Below are 20201 nucleotides of genomic sequence, written 5' to 3' on the forward strand. Positions count from 1 at the left end.
AAAAAATTTGTGATTTTTGAAAGGTAAAATTTTACGTTTTTTTAGAGGTATGATTCCTGAAATAAAGGTTTAGAAGATAAGATGACGAGAATATTCTTTCGGAATCCCCGATAGAGGGTTGATAAATGAAATGTTATGATAGCGATGAAGGCGAGAAGAGTGCAAGAGAAAGTTGATAGTCGAGTAGATGTTGGAAAGATGATATTCGAGTAGAAAACAGGTGACCTACTCGTGGTATATTGACACGACCGGAAATACGTCCATGAAAGAAAAAGTGGGAAGGACTTTGTAAAAATTAATGGTTATAATTATATCATGAAAATTGGTTTATATAAAAGAAAATCATTTTCATTTCAGTAATAATTACCATTACTTTAGTATGTGAATTCGTCTTATCGTAGAGGAGACTCTCACCTTCCTGTACCAAATCCCATATAGTACAGAAAGAAGAGCCGAAATAAACATCCAAGGGGAAAATTCGAAGAATAAAAACCGCCCGCGGACATACAACGTGGAATGCGACTCATACTACTGACTAACACTAGCGGAACAGCTACCGAGTCTGCCACAACCAAAAGTTCAAGAGAAAAAAGGCAGTAACATGGTCTGTTCTCGCCAAATGGCAGCTGACATGACCTCCTAAAAAGAAGAGCCGGAGAGGGAGGTCTGAGACGTAGCAAGAGTCCAGATTTCTTGAGCCCTAACTTGAACCGCCTGCTATCATCTGCAGCACATTGATGTGCTCCGAGAGCTGTTCCCCGCACCCGGACCCAGACCTCTTCCCTGGACCCGGACCCGAAGTATGTTCATGAAGGCTACAGCCAAGTCTCGAGCCTTCATAAACTTGTTCTCTGGTGGGAGATAAATCCTAGAACCGTATTGAAGCAGTTCCCCAGGAACACGAAATCCTGAGCACGGGATACCTCCGACTTCTCTGTGGAGGGGATGAAGCCGACCTTCAGCAAGAGCTTCAGGACCAAGCGGGTATCCAGAGCCAACGAATCCCTGACCATGTGTGACAGGAGGTAATCGTCCAAGTAGATGTGAACATCTATGCTCGGCGAGTGCATGAAGTTCACCATCACCCGTAACATTTTGGTAAAAATCAGAGGGGCAGTGGTGAGGCCGAAAGAGGGAGATGGGCTTTACAGACGGAGGATCCTGATAGAAGGAATCTCAAACCCTCCGAAACCACAGATAAGGCCCAACTGGCTCAGGTTCTTACCTTTCTTGAACTCGGCCTTCAAGACAGTCTTAGACTTCTTCCCAGCATAATGCCACAGATAAAGGATGTAATTCCGACCGCGGGTAGTTACGACAGACAGGTAAGAGCGACAGGTAAGAGAGAGACGGAGAAGGGGGATTGCTGCGCTCTCTTGTTTTGTTTATATTATATACAAAAGAAACGGAACTAGTGGAAGATATGTATACTTACGTTATGGTAATTATTGCTAAAATGAAAAAGATGATATTCAAGTAGATAAGCAAAAGATCATAGTTATAGAGAATAGAGAAAGTTGATACTTGAGTAAACGAGAGGAGTGTGATAGTTGAGTAGATGAGAGTAGACAACAGGGAGATGATGGCTGAATACACGAGAGACGGATGATGGCTGAATACACGAGAGACGGATGATGGCTGAATACACGAGACGGATGATGGCTGGATACACGAGACGGATGATGGCTGAATACACGAGATACAGATGATGGCTGGATACACGAGAGACGAATGATGGCTGGATACACGAGATACAGATGATGGCTGAATACACGAGACGGATGATGGCTGGATACACGAGACGGATGATGACTGGATACACGAGACGGATGATGGCTGCATACACGAGAGACGGATGATGGCTGGATACACGAGACGGATGATGGCTGGATACACGAGACGGATGATGGCTGAATACACGAGACGGATGATGGCTGGATACACGAGATACAGATGATGGCTGAATACACGAGACGGATGATGGCTGAATACACGAGACGGATGATGACTGGATACACGAGACGGATGATGGCTGCATACACGAGAGACGGATGATGGCTGGATACACGAGACGGATGATGGCTGAATACACGAGACGGATGATGACTGGATACACGAGACGGATGATGGCTGCATACACGAGAGACGGATGATGGCTGGATACACGAGACGGATAATGACTGCATACACGAGAGACGGATGATGGCTGAATACACGAGAGACGGATGATGGCTGAATACACGAGACGGATGATGGCTGAATACACGAGACGGATGATGGCTGCATACACGAGAGACGGATGATGGCTGGATACACGAGAGACGGATGATGGCTGAATACACGAGATACAGATGATGGCTGGATACACGAGAGACGAATGATGGCTGAATACACGAGATACAGATGATGGCTGAATACACGAGACGGATGATAGCTGGATACACGAGATACAGATGATGGCTGGATACACGAGAGACGGATGATGGCTGAATACACGAGATACAGATGATAGCTGGATACACGAGACGGATGATAGCTGGATACACGAGATACAGATGATGGCTGGATACACGAGACGGATGATGGCTGAATACACGAGACGGATGATGACTGGATACACGAGACGGATGATGGCTGCATACACGAGAGACGGATGATGGCTGGATACACGAGACGGATGATGGCTGAATACACGAGACGGATGATGACTGGATACACGAGACGGATGATGGCTGCATACACGAGAGGCGGATGATGGCTGGATACACGAGACGGATGATGGCTGGGTACACGAGACGAATAATGACTGGATACACGAGAGACGGATGATGACTGGATACACGAGATACAGATGATGGCTGAATACACGAGATACAGATGATAGCTGGATACACGACAGACGGATGATGGCTGGGTACACGAGACGGATGATGGCTGGATACACGAGACGGATGATGGCTGGATATACGAGACGGATGATGACTGGATACACGAGAGACCGATGATGGCTGAATACACGAGACACGGATGATGACTGGATACACGAGACGGATGATGGCTGGATACACGAGACGGATGATGGCTGAATACACGAGATACAGGTGATGGCTGGATACACGAGACGGATGATGGCTGGATACACGAGAGACGGATGATGGCTGGGTACACGAAACGGATGATGGCTGGATACACGAGACGGATGATGGCTGGATACACGAGAGACGGATGATGGCTGGGTACACGAGACGGATAATGACTGGATACACGAGAGACGGATGATGGCTGGGTACACGAGACAAGGATGGTACATGGCATTGAATGTTGTAGCTGAGTTGATAAAAGGATAATGATTAGTATTCTTCGATGTGAAGGTCTAACATCTTCATTTCACATACATGTACTAGGTTACTGACTGATGACGATTTTTTTTTTATTTCCAGGAGAAACAGGACCAACTGCCACATGTAAGTATTATGAAACGATGAAAACTATATTGCAGAGTTGACAGGGACCAACTGCCACATGTAAGTATTATGAAACGATGAAAACTATATCACAGAGTTGACAGGGACCAACTCCTACGTGTAAGTTTTTTGGATTTTTTTTCAGTCAGAGTTTATCAAAATAAGGTCCAAGCGTCTTACGTTTTTCGCCTTTTTTCAATAGTACTTCTCATAAATCACTATCATCCTAAGTGGTACATATAGTTGTAACTGTTTAATTATAAATTGGTAAATATATGTCATTAAGGTATGCCGTTCTCATACAACTCCCGTTACATATTGATGTAACATAAAATTATTACGTGACGATGTATTAGACAAATGTGTTATGATTGTAGTTGTGGATGCTTGCACGGACGGTACAAATGGCGGCTGTGCGCACGTCTGCGTGAGCACGAGAAGCGGTGCCTATGTCTGTCTCTGCAACACTGGGTACGGACTAGACATAGACGGACACAACTGTGCGGACATCGATGAGTGTACAGAATACGGACCTTGTGAACAAACCTGCACAAATACAGTGGGCAGTTTCGAGTGTAGCTGTCGGACTGGGTTCTCTTTGGATAGTGTCACCAACAGCAGGTGTAACGGTAAGTCGTAAAATCAACACGTGTTACCGTTAGACACACTCTCAACACGTGTTATGTTAAGGCACATGCTCAACACGTCACGACACGTGTTATTAGTATGTTATAAAATCCTCAAAGAGTGCAACTACAAGGTACGCAAGCAACAATTGTATCAATTAATGACAAGTTACAAAATAAAACAGGTATTGGTAAATAGGTCTTTAATCAGCTAGCGTTACAGCTAAAATGAATATGAACAATCTGTATCAAAGAATACTATTACTAAGTATCTTTGATTTGAGCGAATGTACTTCTATGTGTTATTGTGTGGACGACTGCTTTCCTGTGTTTTGTAGATGTGGACGAGTGTATTATAATGTATTGTAGATGTGGACGAGTGTATTACTATGTATTGTAGATGTGGACGTGTGTATTACTATGTATTGTAGATGTGGACGTGTGTATTACTATGTATTGTAGATGTGGACGAGTGTATTACTATGTATTGTAGATGTGGACGAGTGTATTACTGTAGTGTAGATGTGGACGTGTGTATTACTATGTATTGTAGATGTGGACGTGTGTATTACTATGTATTGTAGATGTGGACGAGTGTATTACTATATATTGTAGGTGTGGACGAGTGTATTACTATGTATTGTGGTAGACTGTGGTGTAGATGTGGACGAGTGTATTACTATGTATTGTAGATGTGGACGAGTGTATTACTATGTATTGTAGATGTGGACGAGTGTATTGCTATATATTGTAGATGTGGACGAATGTATTACTATGTATTGTAGATGTGGACGAGTGTATTACTATGTATTGTAGATGTGGACGAGTGTATTACTATGTGTTGTAGATGTGGACGAGTGTATTACTATGTATTGTAGATGTGGACGAGTGTATTACTATGTGTTGTAGATGTGGACGAGTGTATTACTATGTATTGTTTTTTTAGTGTATTACTGTAGTGTAGATGCGGACGAGTGTATTACTATGTGTTGTAGATGTGGACGAGTGTATTACTATGTATTGTAGATGTGGACGAGTGTATTACTATGTATTGTAGATGTGGACGAGTGTATTGCTATGTTTTGTAGATGTGGACAAGTGTATTACTATGTTTTGTAGATGTGGACAAGTGTATTACTATGTATTGTAGATATGGACGAGTGTATTACTATGTTTTGTAGATGTGGACATGGATGAATGGATAGTATTTATGTAGTTTAGATACTGGCGAATGTTTTTTTCTGGTTTGTAGATGTGGACGAATGTGCTAATACTAGCTTGTGTACCGGAGGACAGATCTGCGTTAACTCCTATGGTAGCTACCACTGCTCGGCGTCTGCGGTGGGGATCTCTCCGGACATCCAGGGGGAGGACGAAGACACCGAGGAAACAACATCATTGACAAGTATGTGGACAGATGATATATAAGTTATACTATTGAGAGCACTTCTTATTAGTAAAGTGCAAGCACTTTCATATAAAATATTCAGACATTTCACACACACGCACACACGAAACACACGCACGCACGCACGCACGCACGCACGCACACACACACACACACACACACACACACACACACGCACGCACGCACGCACGCACGCACGCATCGTCCATCACAGCAGTCCTATGTGTCGTTTTCTACAATCATTATTACGTCATATCAGAGCTATATAATGACATATCTAGTTATATGTTTTACAGCTGTAGACGCATGCTCATACGGAACTAATGGCGGATGTGAACACGTGTGTGCCGCCACCAGAAACGGAGCATACGACTGTTTGTGTCACGACGGTTATAAACTGGACAGTAACGGACACAACTGTACTGACGTGGACGAGTGTGCGGAGTATGGACCATGTGACCAGACGTGTACTAACTCCCCCGGGACGTACACGTGCGGATGTCGAGAGGGGTACATACTGGACACCGACAACTTCACGTGTAACGGTAAGTAACTGTATCAGTTTAAATAAATTTGTTAGTTTTATATAGCAATCAATATTGTTGTTGGTGTCCTGTAAATAAGTTGTATCTAATTAACATTGAGAGGGTAAAAGCAGAACATCTTGTTGCTAACCTCTCGTCACATAATTAAGTTGATGAATGTTTATATTTTATTTTCTTGGTAAACTTTTCGCACATAAATGAAATAAGTCAAAGGACAAGGACGAAGATTAGATTAATTTAATTCTCTAAGAGAGAAGAGGCCGTCTGTTGAGTTGAGAGGAGTGAAAGTTTCCTAGGAAGTGACTGGCCATACATATTAACCTGGTGTATCTTACTTGGTGTGTACCGTCGGAGTTGTGAGAAGGTCAAATCGTCCTGCATGTTTATACGTTACCTGATGTGTACCGTCAGATTTGTGAGAAAATCAAATCGTCCTGCATGTTTATACATTACCTGGTGTTTGCCGTCAGATTTGTGAGAAAGTCACATCGTCCTGCATGTTTATACGTTACCTGGTGTTTGTCGTCAGATTTGTGAGAAAATCAAATCGTCCTGCATGTTTATACGTTACCTGATGTGTACCGTCAGATTTGTGAGAAAGTCAAATCGTCCTGCATGTTTATACGTTACCTGGTGTGTGCCGTCAGATTTGTGAGAAAGTCACATCGTCCTGCATGTTTATACGTTGCCTAGTGTGTACCGTCAGATTTGTGAGAAAATCAAATCGTCCTGCATGTTTATACGTTGCCTAGTGTGTACCGTCAGATTTGTGAGAAAATCAAATCGTCCTGCATGTTTATACGTTACCTGGTGTGTACCGTCAGATTTGTGAGAAAGTCACATCGTCCTGCATGTTTATACGTTACCTGGTGTGTACCGTCAGATTTGTGAGAAAATCAAATCGTCCTGCATGTCCAAACTGTGAGAAAGTCAATCCTCAAGATTGTCTAAACGTTACCTAGTTTATACCGCAAGCGCTGTGAGGATGTGAGAAAGTCAAATCGCTCCTAATGTCTTAACATTATCATCACATTTGTGTTATATTAAAAGTAGATCACTCAGATATACATTTTGACCTTTGACCTACTCTAAAGAAAAAGTTTCTCCGTGACCTATCTCCTAAACTACTTGTCACTTAAACTGCATACTTGGGATGTGTTTTTTCCTTGAAGAGGCGATGTATTGGTGAGTGATTTTAATGCGCAGAATGATCCTATTATCATCGCCGTATATTATAAATATATTTTATAATTTTCTATTTTAGTTGTTGACGCATGCTCTGACGGCACCAATGGCGGATGTGAACACGTGTGTGCCGCCACCAGGAATGGAGCGTACTACTGTTTATGTTACGACGGTTATAAACTGGACAGTAACGGACACAACTGTACTGACGTGGACGAGTGTACGGAGCTACGGCTATGTGACCAGACGTGTACTAACTCCCCCGGGACGTACACGTGCGGATGTCGAGAGGGGTACATACTGGACACAGACAACTTCACGTGTAACGGTAAGTACCTGTCTCTGATTTGAAATAAGTTTGTTAGTTTTTAAGGTAAATTTATATTTCTGTTAGGGTTCTGTAAATAAGCCGTATCTAATTAACATTGAGTCGGTAAAAGTAGAGCATAACATTATGTTGTCAACCTCTCTTCATATATTCAAATTGATAAATATTTTACTTTCGTGGTAAACTACCAAGGACTAGATTTTCCTCTTTTGGCACATAAATGAAATAAATCAAAGGACAAGGACGAAGATTATATTAATTTAATTCTCTAAGAGAGAAGAGGCCGTCTGTTGAGTTGAGAGGAGTGAAAGTTTCCTAGGAAGTGACTGGCCATACATATTAACCTGGTGTATCTTACTTGGTGTGTACCTTCGGAGTTGTGAGAAGGTCAAATCGTCCTGCATGTTTATACGTTACCTGATGTGTGTCGTCAGATTTGTGAGAAAGTCACATCGTCCTGCATGTTTATACGTTACCTGGTGTTTGCCGTCATATTTGTGAGAAAGTCACATCGTCCTGCATGTTTATACGTTGCCTAGTGTGTACCGTCAGATTTGTGAGAAAATCAAATCGTCCTGCATGTCCAAACTGTGAGAAAGTCAATCCTCAAGATTGTCTAAACGTTACATAGTTTATACCGCAAGCGCTGTGAGGATGTGAGAAAGTCAAATCGCTCCTAATGTCCTAACATTATCATCACATTTGTGTTATATTAAAAGTAGATCACTCAGATATACATTTTGACCTTTGACCTACTCTAAAGAAAAAGTTTCTCCGTGACCTATCTCCTAAACTACTTGTCACTTAAACTGCATACTTGGGATGTGTTTTTTCCTTGAAGAGGCGATGTATTGGTGAGTGATTTTAATGCGCAGAATGGTCCTATTATCATCGCCGTATATTATAAATATATTTTATAATTTTCTATTTTAGTTGTTGACGCATGCTCTGACGGCACCAATGGCGGATGTGAACACGTGTGTGCCGCCACCAGGAATGGAGCGTACTACTGTTTATGTTACGACGGTTATAAACTGGACAGTAACGGACACAACTGTACTGACGTGGACGAGTGTACGGAGCTACGGCTATGTGACCAGACGTGTACTAACTCCCCCGGGACGTACACGTGCGGATGTCGAGAGGGGTACATACTGGACACAGACAACTTCACGTGTAACGGTAAGTACCTGTCTCTGATTTGAAATAAGTTTGTTAGTTTTTAAGGTAAATTTATATTTCTGTTAGGGTTCTGTAAATAAGCCGTATCTAATTAACATTGAGTCGGTAAAAGTAGAGCATAACATTATGTTGTCAACCTCTCTTCATATATTCAAATTGATAAATATTTTACTTTCGTGGTAAACTACCAAGGACTAGATTTTCCTCTTTTGGCACATAAATGAAATAAATCAAAGGACAAGGACGAAGATTAGATTAATTTAATTCTCTAAGAGAGAAGAGGCCGTCTGTTGAGTTGAGAGGAGTGAAAGTTTCCTACGAAGTGACTGGTTACACATATCAACCTGGTGTATCTTATCTTCCGGGGGCTTGTTTAAACATATTCTTGTGTATACATTCAGAGTTGTGAAAAAGTCAAAACGTCCTGCATGACAAACTGTTACCAGGTGTATATCGCCAGATCTGTGAGAAAGTCAATCTTCCAAATTGTCCAAACGTTACCTAGTTTATACCGCAAGCGCTGTAAGAATGTGAGAGAGTAAAATCGTTCCTAATGTCCAAACATTATCCAGTCAGGTTCGAGGTACAATTTTGTGTGTTATATCAACAGTAGATCACTAAGATCTACATTTTGACCTTTGACCTACTTTAAAGAAAAAGTTTCTCCGTGACCTATCTCCTAAACTACTTATCACTTAAACTGCATACTTGGGATGTGTTTCCACCTTGAAGAGGCGATGTATTGGTGAGTGATTGCAATTCGTGTATGCCGCCACTAGATATGGTGTTATATACACTTTTATGATGCATAAAGATAATATATTTCGTTCGTTTATCAACAAGGTTACTTCTAAAAATATAAAGGTAATGTAATTCTATATCTCAGCTGTAGACGCATGCTCTGACAGCACTAATGGCGGATGTGAACACGTGTGTGCCGCCAACAGAAATGGAGCGTACTACTGTTTATGTTACGACGGTTTTAAACTGGACAGTAACGGACACAAATGTACTGACGTGGACGAGTGTACGGAGCTACGGCTATGTGACCAGACGTGTACTAACTCCCCCGGGACGTACACGTGCGGATGTCGAGAGGGGTACATACTGGACACCGACAACTTCACGTGTAACGGTAAGTACCTGTATCAGTTTAAATAAATTTGTTAGTTTTATATAGCAATCAATAGTGTTGTTGGTGTCCTGTAAATAAGTTGTATCTAATTAACATTGAGAGGGTAAAAGCTGAACATCTTGTTGCTAACCTCTCGTCACATAATTAAGTTGATGAATGTTTATATTTTATTTTCTTGGTAAACTTTTCGCACATAAATGAAATAAGTCAAAGGACAAGGACGAAGATTAGATTAATTTAATTCTCTAAGAGAGAAGAGGCCGTCTGTTGAGTTGAGAGGAGTGAAAGTTTCCTAGGAAGTGACTGGCCATACATATTAACCTGGTGTATCTTACTTGGTGTGTACCTTCGGAGTTGTGAGAAGGTCAAATCGTCCTGCATGTTTATACGTTACCTGATGTGTACCGTCAGATTTGTGAGAAAATCAAATCGTCCTGCATGTTTATACGTTACCTGGTGTTTGCCGTCAGATTTGTGAGAAAGTCACATCGTCCTGCATGTTTATACGTTACCTGGTGTTTGCCGTCAGATTTGTGAGAAAGTCAAATCGTCCTGCATGTTTATACGTTACCTGGTGTGTACCGTCAGATCAAACTGTGATGTCCAAAGTCAATCCTCAAGATTGTCTAAACGTTACCTAGTTTATACCGCAAGCGCTGTGAGAATGTGAGAAAGTCAATCCTCAGAATTGTCTAAACGTTACATAGTTTATACCGCAAGCGCTGTGAGAATGTGAGAAAGTCAAATCGCTCCTTATGTCCTAACATTATCATCACATTTGTGTTATATTAAAAGTAGATCACTCAGATATACATTTTGACCTTTGGCCTACTCTAAAGAAAAAGTTTCTCCGTGACCTATCTCCTAAACTACTTGTCACTTAAACTGCATACTTGGGATGTGTTTTTTCCTTGAAGAGGCGATGTATTGGTGAGTGATTTTAATGCGCAGAATGATCCTATTATCATCGCCGTATATTATAAATATATTTTATAATTTTCTATTTTAGTTGTTGACGCATGCTCTGACGGCACCAATGGCGGATGTGAACACGTGTGTGCCGCCACCAGGAATGGAGCGTACGACTGTTTATGTTACGACGGTTATAAACTGGACAGTAACGGACACAACTGTACTGACGTGGACGAGTGTACGGAGCTACGGCTATGTGACCAGACGTGTACTAACTCCCCCGGGACGTACACGTGCGGATGTCGCATCGGGTTTAAGCTGAATATGGACAATACGACATGTCACGGTAAGAACATCAGAGTAGACCAGAGATAAATATAATCTGTTTCAGACAGATGTTTGTCGAAACCATCAGAAGTAGTTCATTTTGAGCTAACAAGTAGTTCGGAAGCATGTTTATATAACGACAGAGAAATATATAAATGTTTATGGAAGAAAGGCGTTACATGCCCCTCTATACTAACATTGTTTTAAGAGTACTATTTATCATAGTCCTGGTAAGTTCTCTGGTAAGAGACCACAAGTAAAATCAATGTATACACCTGATATTTAACCACATATTGGATTGTTTATTATTTTCTTGGACTGTGAAAGGCTCAAGAAATAGCGATAACGAACTTTTAAAGTTAAAAATCAAGATGGCCGCCTGCCTGTCATTTTGTTTTTTGATTAAACCCAAAATCAAATGGACACATCTACGGACCAGGGGTAACCTACATATAAAATTTGAGAAATATTCATCAAGTACTTCTCAAGAAACAGCGGTAATAAAAATTGTTAACGGACGAACAACGGAGCACGGACGTAGGGCGATTAGAATAGCCCACCACCATCATAATGGGGCTAAAAAATACATACGGACATTAATACACGTGAGAGAGTGGCATTATATTATCTGCCTTCATGTCCCTGTGGTACCGTGAGTTTAGGAGACTTTCGGTTGTTATGTTTCTGTAACCTGTATTTAATTTGTTTCATACATCTTGCCTAGTAAAGTTACCGACATACTCGAACCAGATGTTGTAGTAACTTACCGTCCGTTGTCTTTTAGACATAAACGAGTGTGACGATTCTCCTGCCTGTCCAGAACCGGAAGTGGGTGTGTCTGTATGTATCAACACTCACGGTTCATTCTACTGTCTCGTATTCAACGAAAAGTCATCCATGCTCAAAGAGACACAACTCCTGATGGAACAAGATAACTTCGAGCCGTCCTCGTATTATGATTCCGGGTCTAATCCAGAAATACAAGAAGGTAAATTAAAGGGATGAGAAATGTTTTATGCTCACTGTCACCTTATTATATGGATTTGAATTTCTTGGTCAATAGATATTATTACTGATATCATTCCTGAACAAAGTAGCAACTATTCGCATGTTCAAAATTCAAAATTTTACCGTGCATTGTTATTGGTGTAGTATAATCTGATGCAGTGCGGGTAGACTGTTGTACATGTGACTATACATGGTGCTCAAGGTTTTTTCAGCTAATTGGCGTGCTTGTCGGCGTCGCTATTCCATTTGTGAAAAGCATTTAGTTTGGAGTAAGGTTTTGAAAGACTTTGCGCCCATAAGTATACATTGTAATAACTAGCGGTGTGAGATCGATGTTGGGGTAATCTAGTGCTGATTTTGGGTTCGTGTACCTCCTCTCCCCCCCCCCCCCCCCCCCACGCTCCCATTTTGATAAACACAGGTTATGAAATATTTCTGTTATATATCTTTGAAAATAAGTTGTTATAGTATTTAGCAGTGGCTGGTAGTGGAAGGTACAGATCAAAGTGCATTGAAAGAAATGCTCTTTTTAAAGGAAAACGCGACAATTTATCACTGACAAGATTAAATAAGTAATCATAACACACAGCCAAACCTGCTTTGAAACGAACTTCTTTATTAACAAATAATCACTTGTTTCAGTCCCAAGTATACTGGACCTCTACATAAAGGTCACCAGTCTCTAGAGACCTTATTTCATAGCGCCATTGGTTGACCTTTATAGACAGGTTCGACTGTGATAGATCTTAACACATTAACGACTTACAACGTATGTATACATTTACAGATTTCGTGGATTATTCGCTCTCTAGAAATGAAGATAACATTCACGGAGAGACCGGAGAGTCAGATGAGATGACGACTAAAACGTACCAGTTAGGTACCCCGGATGTTGGGAAATTTTCTGAAAGCAATGGTGACCTAAAAGTGGTGGTAAGTGTCCTGGCTGGAGCTCTGTGTATTGTGCTGATTGCGAGCATTGTCATCGTGATCCGTAAACATCTCCGTTTACGCCGTCAGAGACGGCGAGAGAGAAACAACGAGTCGTATGCTTGACATTTTTGATTTGTGAAGATCGTTGAGTCTGTCCACATTAAATGCTTACGTCACTGTGTACCGAACCTTGGATGTTATTCCATCTAATGAAACTATGCTGCAAGCGTAATTTATACACTGAAAACGATGACGTTTCTAACGGAGCTCAGAGTCCATTCCCGTGTCTACAGGTTATACAGTAAAGTGGACGACCAGACTTAACACTTGTGTGTCCCCTCCATCGCTGGTCTGCCATAACCTTTTGACTGTGAGGTTCTTGACACCGGCCACTCCATCACTCAAGTGACGACACATTCATCATTTTAGTGCAAGTCGAATGAATATCAGCCGCCTTCTTTTATCCTCACGATACCAATATGTTGTGTTGTGTTTTACCTCTCTATTGCGGCCAGTGAGAGAAACTAGATCACGTCTTCGGGTTTGACTGTTTCATTCGACACATCGCTGTAATATGTATTGCTGTCATCTATGTTAGAAGCACATTTTACCTGTCTACTGCAACCAGTCAGTGAAACTAAATTATATGATATATTGTGTTATAGTCATATTTACCTACCTACTGTGACCAGTCAGTGTAATTAAGTCATGTGATTTAATTATGTAATAGTCATATTTACCTGCTTACTGCGACCAGTCAGTGTAACTAAGTCATGATATATATTATTTTATAGTCATATTTACATGCCTACAGCGACCAGTCAATGCAATTAAGTCATGTGAATTATAATGTTAAAGTCATATTTACCTGTCTACTGCGACCAGTCAGTGTAACTAAGTCGTAAAAAATTATATAATAGTCATATTTACCTGCTTACTGCGATCAGTCAGTGTAACTAAGTCATGAAATATTATGTAAAAGTCATATTTACCTGTCTACTGCGACCAGTCAGTGTAAATAAGTCATGTGCTATATTATGTTGTAGTCATATTTACCTGCCTACTGTGACCAGTCAGTGTAACTAAGTCATGTGCTATATTATGTTATAGTCATATTTACTGCTTACTGCGACCAGTCAGAGTAGCTAGATTAGGTATCGTGTTTGACGTCTTTGAAGCGATGCTGTTATTTGTGTTGTGTTTAACAGTGCTGTGTAATATTGAGACTGTTGAATGTGTGTTGAAAATATCTGTGATATTGTGTTCTTAGTTGTCGCTTTAACGTCTGTTTCTGTGTATTTCATTGTTTGAGTTATTGATACAATGTTAACTATGATTGTTAACGTTAGAATCGGGCTCTACTTTATAATACGTTCTGTTAATGACACCAAACGTAGGTTCATTAATTTATAATTACCAGCAAGGTTATGTCTTTGAGGTAAAAAGGTTACTAATACAAGACGTAAGTCAATATTTTTAAGCTATATGTATAAACATATAGATAGTATGCAGTGGAGCGATGTCTGTGTACTACTTATGTACAATTACATACAGTGATGCATGATTTCTGCATTATACAGTGGAACTACACAATATTTACATAACGTTATATTTACAACAGAACTACATGTGTATATTTCTACATTATACAGGGGAACTATACAATGTTTACATACCGTTATATTTACAACAGAGCTACATGTGTATATTTCAACATTATACAGTGGAACTACACAATGTTTACATACCGTTATATTTACAACAGAGCTACATGTGTATATTTCTACATTATACAGTGGAACTATACAATATTTACATACCGTTATATTTACAACAGAGCTACATGTGTATATTTCTACATTATACAGGGGAACTATACAATATTTACATAACGTTATATTTACAACAGAGCTACATGTGTATATTTCTACATTATACAGTGGAACTACACAATGTTTACATACCGTTATATTTACAACAGAACTACACAATATTTCTACATTATAAAGGGGAACTATACAATATTTACATAACGTTATATTTACAACAGTATTAACATGTGTATATTTCTACATTATACAGTGGAACTACACAATATTTACATAACGTTATATTTACAATGACGTTATATTTCTACATAATTACATGCCGTTATATTTACAACGGAACTACATACGTATATTTCAACATTATTTCCATACCGGTTGTATTTACAATGGTAGTCGCCTCTCACCCAGCCGTCTGGGATTCGATTCCACCGAACGTACGTAACAAGGTAAGGGAACACCTTCCCGACCACATGGGGTTTCTACAGGAAATCCGGTTTCCTCCCACCGCAAGAGCTCTCGCACGCTTTCATACAGGCCAACAAGAGCAATCAATAAAAGTTAAAATAACTTGACTCACAATTGTTGTAAAATTAATAAAGTTTATAATGAACCATAATTCTACATTATGTACTCGCAAGTTCTATTTACAATGAACCGTGTTTCTACATTATGTACTGGCGAGTTATATTTACAACGAACCATAATTCTACATTATGTACTCACCAGTTATATTTACAACGAACCCTATTTCTACATTATGTACTCGCCAGTTATATTTACAATGAACCATAATTCTACATATGAGTACATATTTACAATAGAAGATAAAATGTATTTTTTGATATTTTCATATAATTTTTTACTTTATTTGTACATTTTCTGTACAAGGATTATATTTAAATTGTGTCTTTGTTTCTACTTGTTACCTATATCTAAGTTGTAAAATTAACTCTATGTTTATTGCCTGATAGAAAAATATTTTTACATTACCTCCCGGCTATATTTACAATGGTACTTGTATCTATAGAACACTTATATCTACACTATCCACCAGTTACATTTCCAGTGAACCTTTAATTTATGTATATTAAAGCTTTATTTCTATGTCATTTGAATTTACACACCAGTTATTTCTACAGTTAAATTTGTTTCTATGTTATTTATATAGATTGTTTATATTTACAACGATGCGTAATTCTCTGTTATTTACGAATCGGTGATATTTGCAAATAAATATGTTCTATTTACAATCCAGTTATATACACTCTAACTTGTTTCTATGTTATTACATCTACAAGGAGGTTTATTTCTGCATTATCTAAGTATTTACGTGTTGGTATGTATATATTATATCTAAAATGAAACTAGAATTCTGAATATGTTAAATAGGATTAAGATGTGCAGAGTATTAACCGTGATACTATCATGAACTATCAGAAAGCTTTGTATGTATTGGAATATAGAAATGTCTAAATAATAAATAATATATCAAAATATTTGTTTATGTTTGTTTATTCTGTGTTTTATGTACGGCCGTGCTTGTCTCCACATTAATACTTTTTAAATGTTGACTTTTGACTTTGCCAAAGTCCGTACTCAAAATAACTAAGGATGTGGATGAGAAGAAATACAATAATAAAAAAAAAAAACCTGTAAGTTTTAGTTTTAGGTTATTATCATTGCTTTGTAAATTTTTAGTTGTAGACGTTTAATATTGTAAGTAGATATTTTCCGGAAACTGTCTGCTTTGGGAGAAAAAACTTACCTATTTATTCGTGGATCAGGTCAAAGATATCGGGAAGATGAAAAAGTAAGATACGATCAATCAATTTCTTTATCAATTATTTTCATTCTTTTATTCTTATTCTATCTTTCCGTATAGCATTATCATTATCTTTTAATTTCGCTATTTTAACAAACAAGAAGATGCTGCAACTATCTTTGATAGACACCCACACATTCTGAATTTAAATGCCGTTCGTTTTGGAAGAAAAAAAACCCAACCTAATAGCGACCGATTTATATTGTTGGATACGGAAATTCAACGTAGTTTCCAACAAAATGCATATGTAATGGCTTTGAATAGTGGTCGAATGTTCCACGAAAACTTTTCTGTTTTAACTGTCCTCTCACCTAACTGCATTGTATCAACATTATTTGGGTGTACGTTTGTTTAAATGACACCAACATGTAGATGTGCATCCTCGGCGTATTATATTGCAGGTTAGACAGTGCCTAGATTATCTCATTTCCTGGCTTTTGGAACAATGTACATTGTAAAAATCACTCTGAAAATAGATTTCAAACGAACATTAAATGCCGCAAGGCAGCACATATAGCGTTGTAGTTTTCGAGTCTGGTCAAAGCATAAATCAACGCCAAATCTCAAACGTTTGAGTGATAGAGACTAGTTGCTGAGCCTGTCATTCCTAGAAAAAAAGATGGCGGATGTTTTGAAATGGCGAAATGCTGGTTTCTATTAATTTTTCTCAGTTTTGTTCCTGACAAAGGGTAATTAATGGAAGAAAAGTGTTTCAAACTGTAATTTGACACAACAGACCTGTTAATGTCTGTACACTAGTGTTGCACACGGAGATTTGCAAAGATAAGTTATCATTCTGACAAATCGTGATGAAAAAAGTGAGCAATATTTATAGATCTATTCAATATTTGTGAAAACACTTACGATCTTTAAGATTGCCAATGTGTAGATATATCTAATCATTGAATGTTTGTTTTCAGTAATGCAATGTGTTATAAATATGTAGGATTAACCCGGTGCCCAGTAAAATACCTTTCTGTTGGGAGATCAATGAAATTTAGCATCGAATATTGGTACTGCAATGTTGAGGAAGGAAAGTCTACAAGTCAAATTAAAGTGCTTGTTTTACATTCACTCGCATCGTTAGTGGTTTTTCAGTACCTTTAACGGCAACAGATGTTCAGGAAAAATAGGTAATTATTCGGGATACTCGACGACTTGAGTTACAAGGGAGGTAACTGTTAAATGCAGCGATACTAAAATGTGAGCAGTACAAAATTAATTACCAGTGTTCTTTTTCTTCTTCTAATATGTTTAACATATATCAAAGGTCTCTGATAGCAACAAAGTAAACTTAGAATTAAAATGAAACAAGCATAATAGAGTTAAAACAAATCCACAATGTAATTATCTTATATACAACAATCTTTAACCTTTGATACATCCAGAGATGTATAATGTATGGTATGTCCCTGATAGTCTCACAAAGTCTGTAATTTAGTTACATTGACTTTTCTTAATTAGCATACTGGTTCATTTGTCACAGAAAAGCCAGTGATAAAACTTGAAACAGGAAGTGAAAACTGAAATATGTAAATCTAAAGATGACATCTTTAGGGCAAATAGTGTGAATTTATAGCTCCTGGAAAGAGTTCTGGCCCAACACGTTTCTCCATAAATTTGTTGATGCAACATCAGCATACCTTACAATGTCAACGGTATCTTTTTTCAATTGCACTGATGATACTCCCAACTGAGATTACAGTGAGGTATCAGGTGATGAGTATTTGAATATCTTTATTAGAATTGTAGACATTAAAGGTGGCTGAAAACAAAAGTTCTACAATAGTAGCAAATAAGTGGATCAAAAATATTTTGGAAAATATTTTCATGTCCACATTTGCAGATATGAAAATTATGAAATGATATGCAGTTTATTATCGATATGAAGTTCATCATTGAAATATTTCATTAGTGTTTGTTTTTTATCTGAAACCTTATTTTTTTCATTTCAAGCACAGCCCGACATTTTAAAGACAATGAGACTCATTTTATACCTACCTGGTCATCAGTAGTCAACCATAAGTCTACTCCTGCCACTGCACACATGCAAAAGAAATGGTACAGGTAGATATACAGCTAAAGTGAATGAATTTACTGCCCATAGGTACAGTGGAAGTTGTACACATTAGGTTGACAAAACGCTAAACTTTAGAAACAGATTTTATATAAAGTTTATAGAAAATTCTAGATTTTTTCATAATATTCGCTTGAGGTTTTATTTGGCCATGTTCATGGTCATTTAAGATAGTGCAAAATTAATTCATAACATTTAACAGTAAATCAAGATCCAAGGAAATACCTGCTATATGCCTGTACACAAAGTATAAATATGTGAAACTTTACCTCCTTAAGAACTAGTCCATATCGGGATGTGAACAGTGAAAGTCACTTGCCCACAAAACATTAGCTCTACAAAGTGTAACAACTATACTGTATCATAGATTACTTATGAACTATAAGGTCTGTTTACAGGCTAAGAAACATTCCTTAGAAAACAATGTGTGAGCTAGTAGGAAAACATTGTGTATGAAATTGTACAACATGTAACTATTGACTGGTGTATGTGTACATATTATAGATGTATGAATAAATTAATACATGAATAAAATGATACATGAATATGCATAAATAAAAAAACTGGAAAATGTGTTGATGTCCATACAAAGTTGAGTCAGCTTTAACAGGACCAAAAGTGTTCAAAATATTTTCTAGTCTTACCAAAATAGTTAGAATTGTTAACTCTGTTTTTGATTTTATTAGGAACTTAATATATTTTTACAAGTATTTATCAATTTTTCATAGTTCTAATTATAAATTAATACTGATTTCCGAGGCAACATGTTGAAATTTTCAAACTTGTACATGTCCTGGGGTAGCATGTCAGAATCACACTCAACATTACCTTGATCATCTTGACTGGAGAAACACAATTTTCTGTGTCATTTTTACATCACAAAAATTGGTTGGAAATGACCAAACTGACTGATCAGATAAACTGTCGCTAAACCTGTGATAAAGTAGGTCAATGTGAAGCAGATGTGATCTGATTGGGTGGGGAATTGATGGTGACCTGTCTGAAACAGCTTGACTTACAAAAGGGAAGCTGATATACCTGTACTCTAGAATATATCAGGTTAATGAACTAGGTTGGAAATATTAGTCAACTTCAAATGTAGGTCAACTTTATCTTGTTTCACGGCTGGTGTGACTAGGTCCATAATGATTATAACAATACAGATTATCATATTATGAATTTGTCAATATTTTGTAAAGCACTGCCCTGCCTGTATTTAGTCTAATGACCATCACACCAAAATGTTTGTATTAATTACATTGTAATCATTTACAGTAAACTATCCTACATTAATCACAGTTTTACATGGAAAAGAGTATTTATTATTAGATATATTTTATAAATGAAAGCAGGCCCTGAAATGATTAATGATAAGTAATTGTTTTACTTTGTTACTGGATTAACATAGACACATGAGTGA

The 20201-nt window shown here is 38.3% G+C and overlaps 1 protein-coding gene across 1 annotated transcript; it reads left to right on the plus strand.

Annotated features, from left to right (window-relative positions):
• Nucleotides 1–3831: 3831 nt before the first annotated feature.
• Nucleotides 3832–13176, plus strand: LOC132562017 (fibrillin-2-like). The gene is made up of 9 exons (XM_060226740.1): nt 3832–4093; nt 5343–5495; nt 5795–6043; nt 7308–7556; nt 8490–8738; nt 9625–9873; nt 10883–11131; nt 11897–12100; nt 12908–13176. The coding sequence occupies exons 1-9, from the start codon at nt 3832–3834 to the stop codon at nt 13174–13176; spliced, it is 2133 nt and encodes a 710-aa protein (XP_060082723.1).
• The last annotated feature ends 7025 nt before the right edge of the window (nt 13177–20201 follow it).

The sequence above is a fragment of the Ylistrum balloti genome, unplaced genomic scaffold (genome assembly GCF_031769215.1).
Source record: "Ylistrum balloti isolate Yb309-2 unplaced genomic scaffold, AGI_CSIRO_Ybal_v1 Utg371328, whole genome shotgun sequence".
In the NCBI taxonomy this organism is placed as follows: Eukaryota; Metazoa; Mollusca; class Bivalvia; order Pectinida; family Pectinidae; genus Ylistrum; species Ylistrum balloti.

Bases quoted from the DNA above. Each gene is read 5' to 3' on its own strand.
- LOC132562017 (XM_060226740.1), top strand. From the start codon at position 3,832: ATGATTGTAGTTGTGGATGCTTGCACGGACGGTACAAATGGCGGCTGT. The intron at 5,496-5,794 runs GTATGTGGACAG...TATGTTTTACAG, and splicing joins GGAAACAACATCATTGACAA to CTGTAGACGCATGCTCATAC. The intron at 6,044-7,307 runs GTAAGTAACTGT...TTTCTATTTTAG, and splicing joins CGACAACTTCACGTGTAACG to TTGTTGACGCATGCTCTGAC.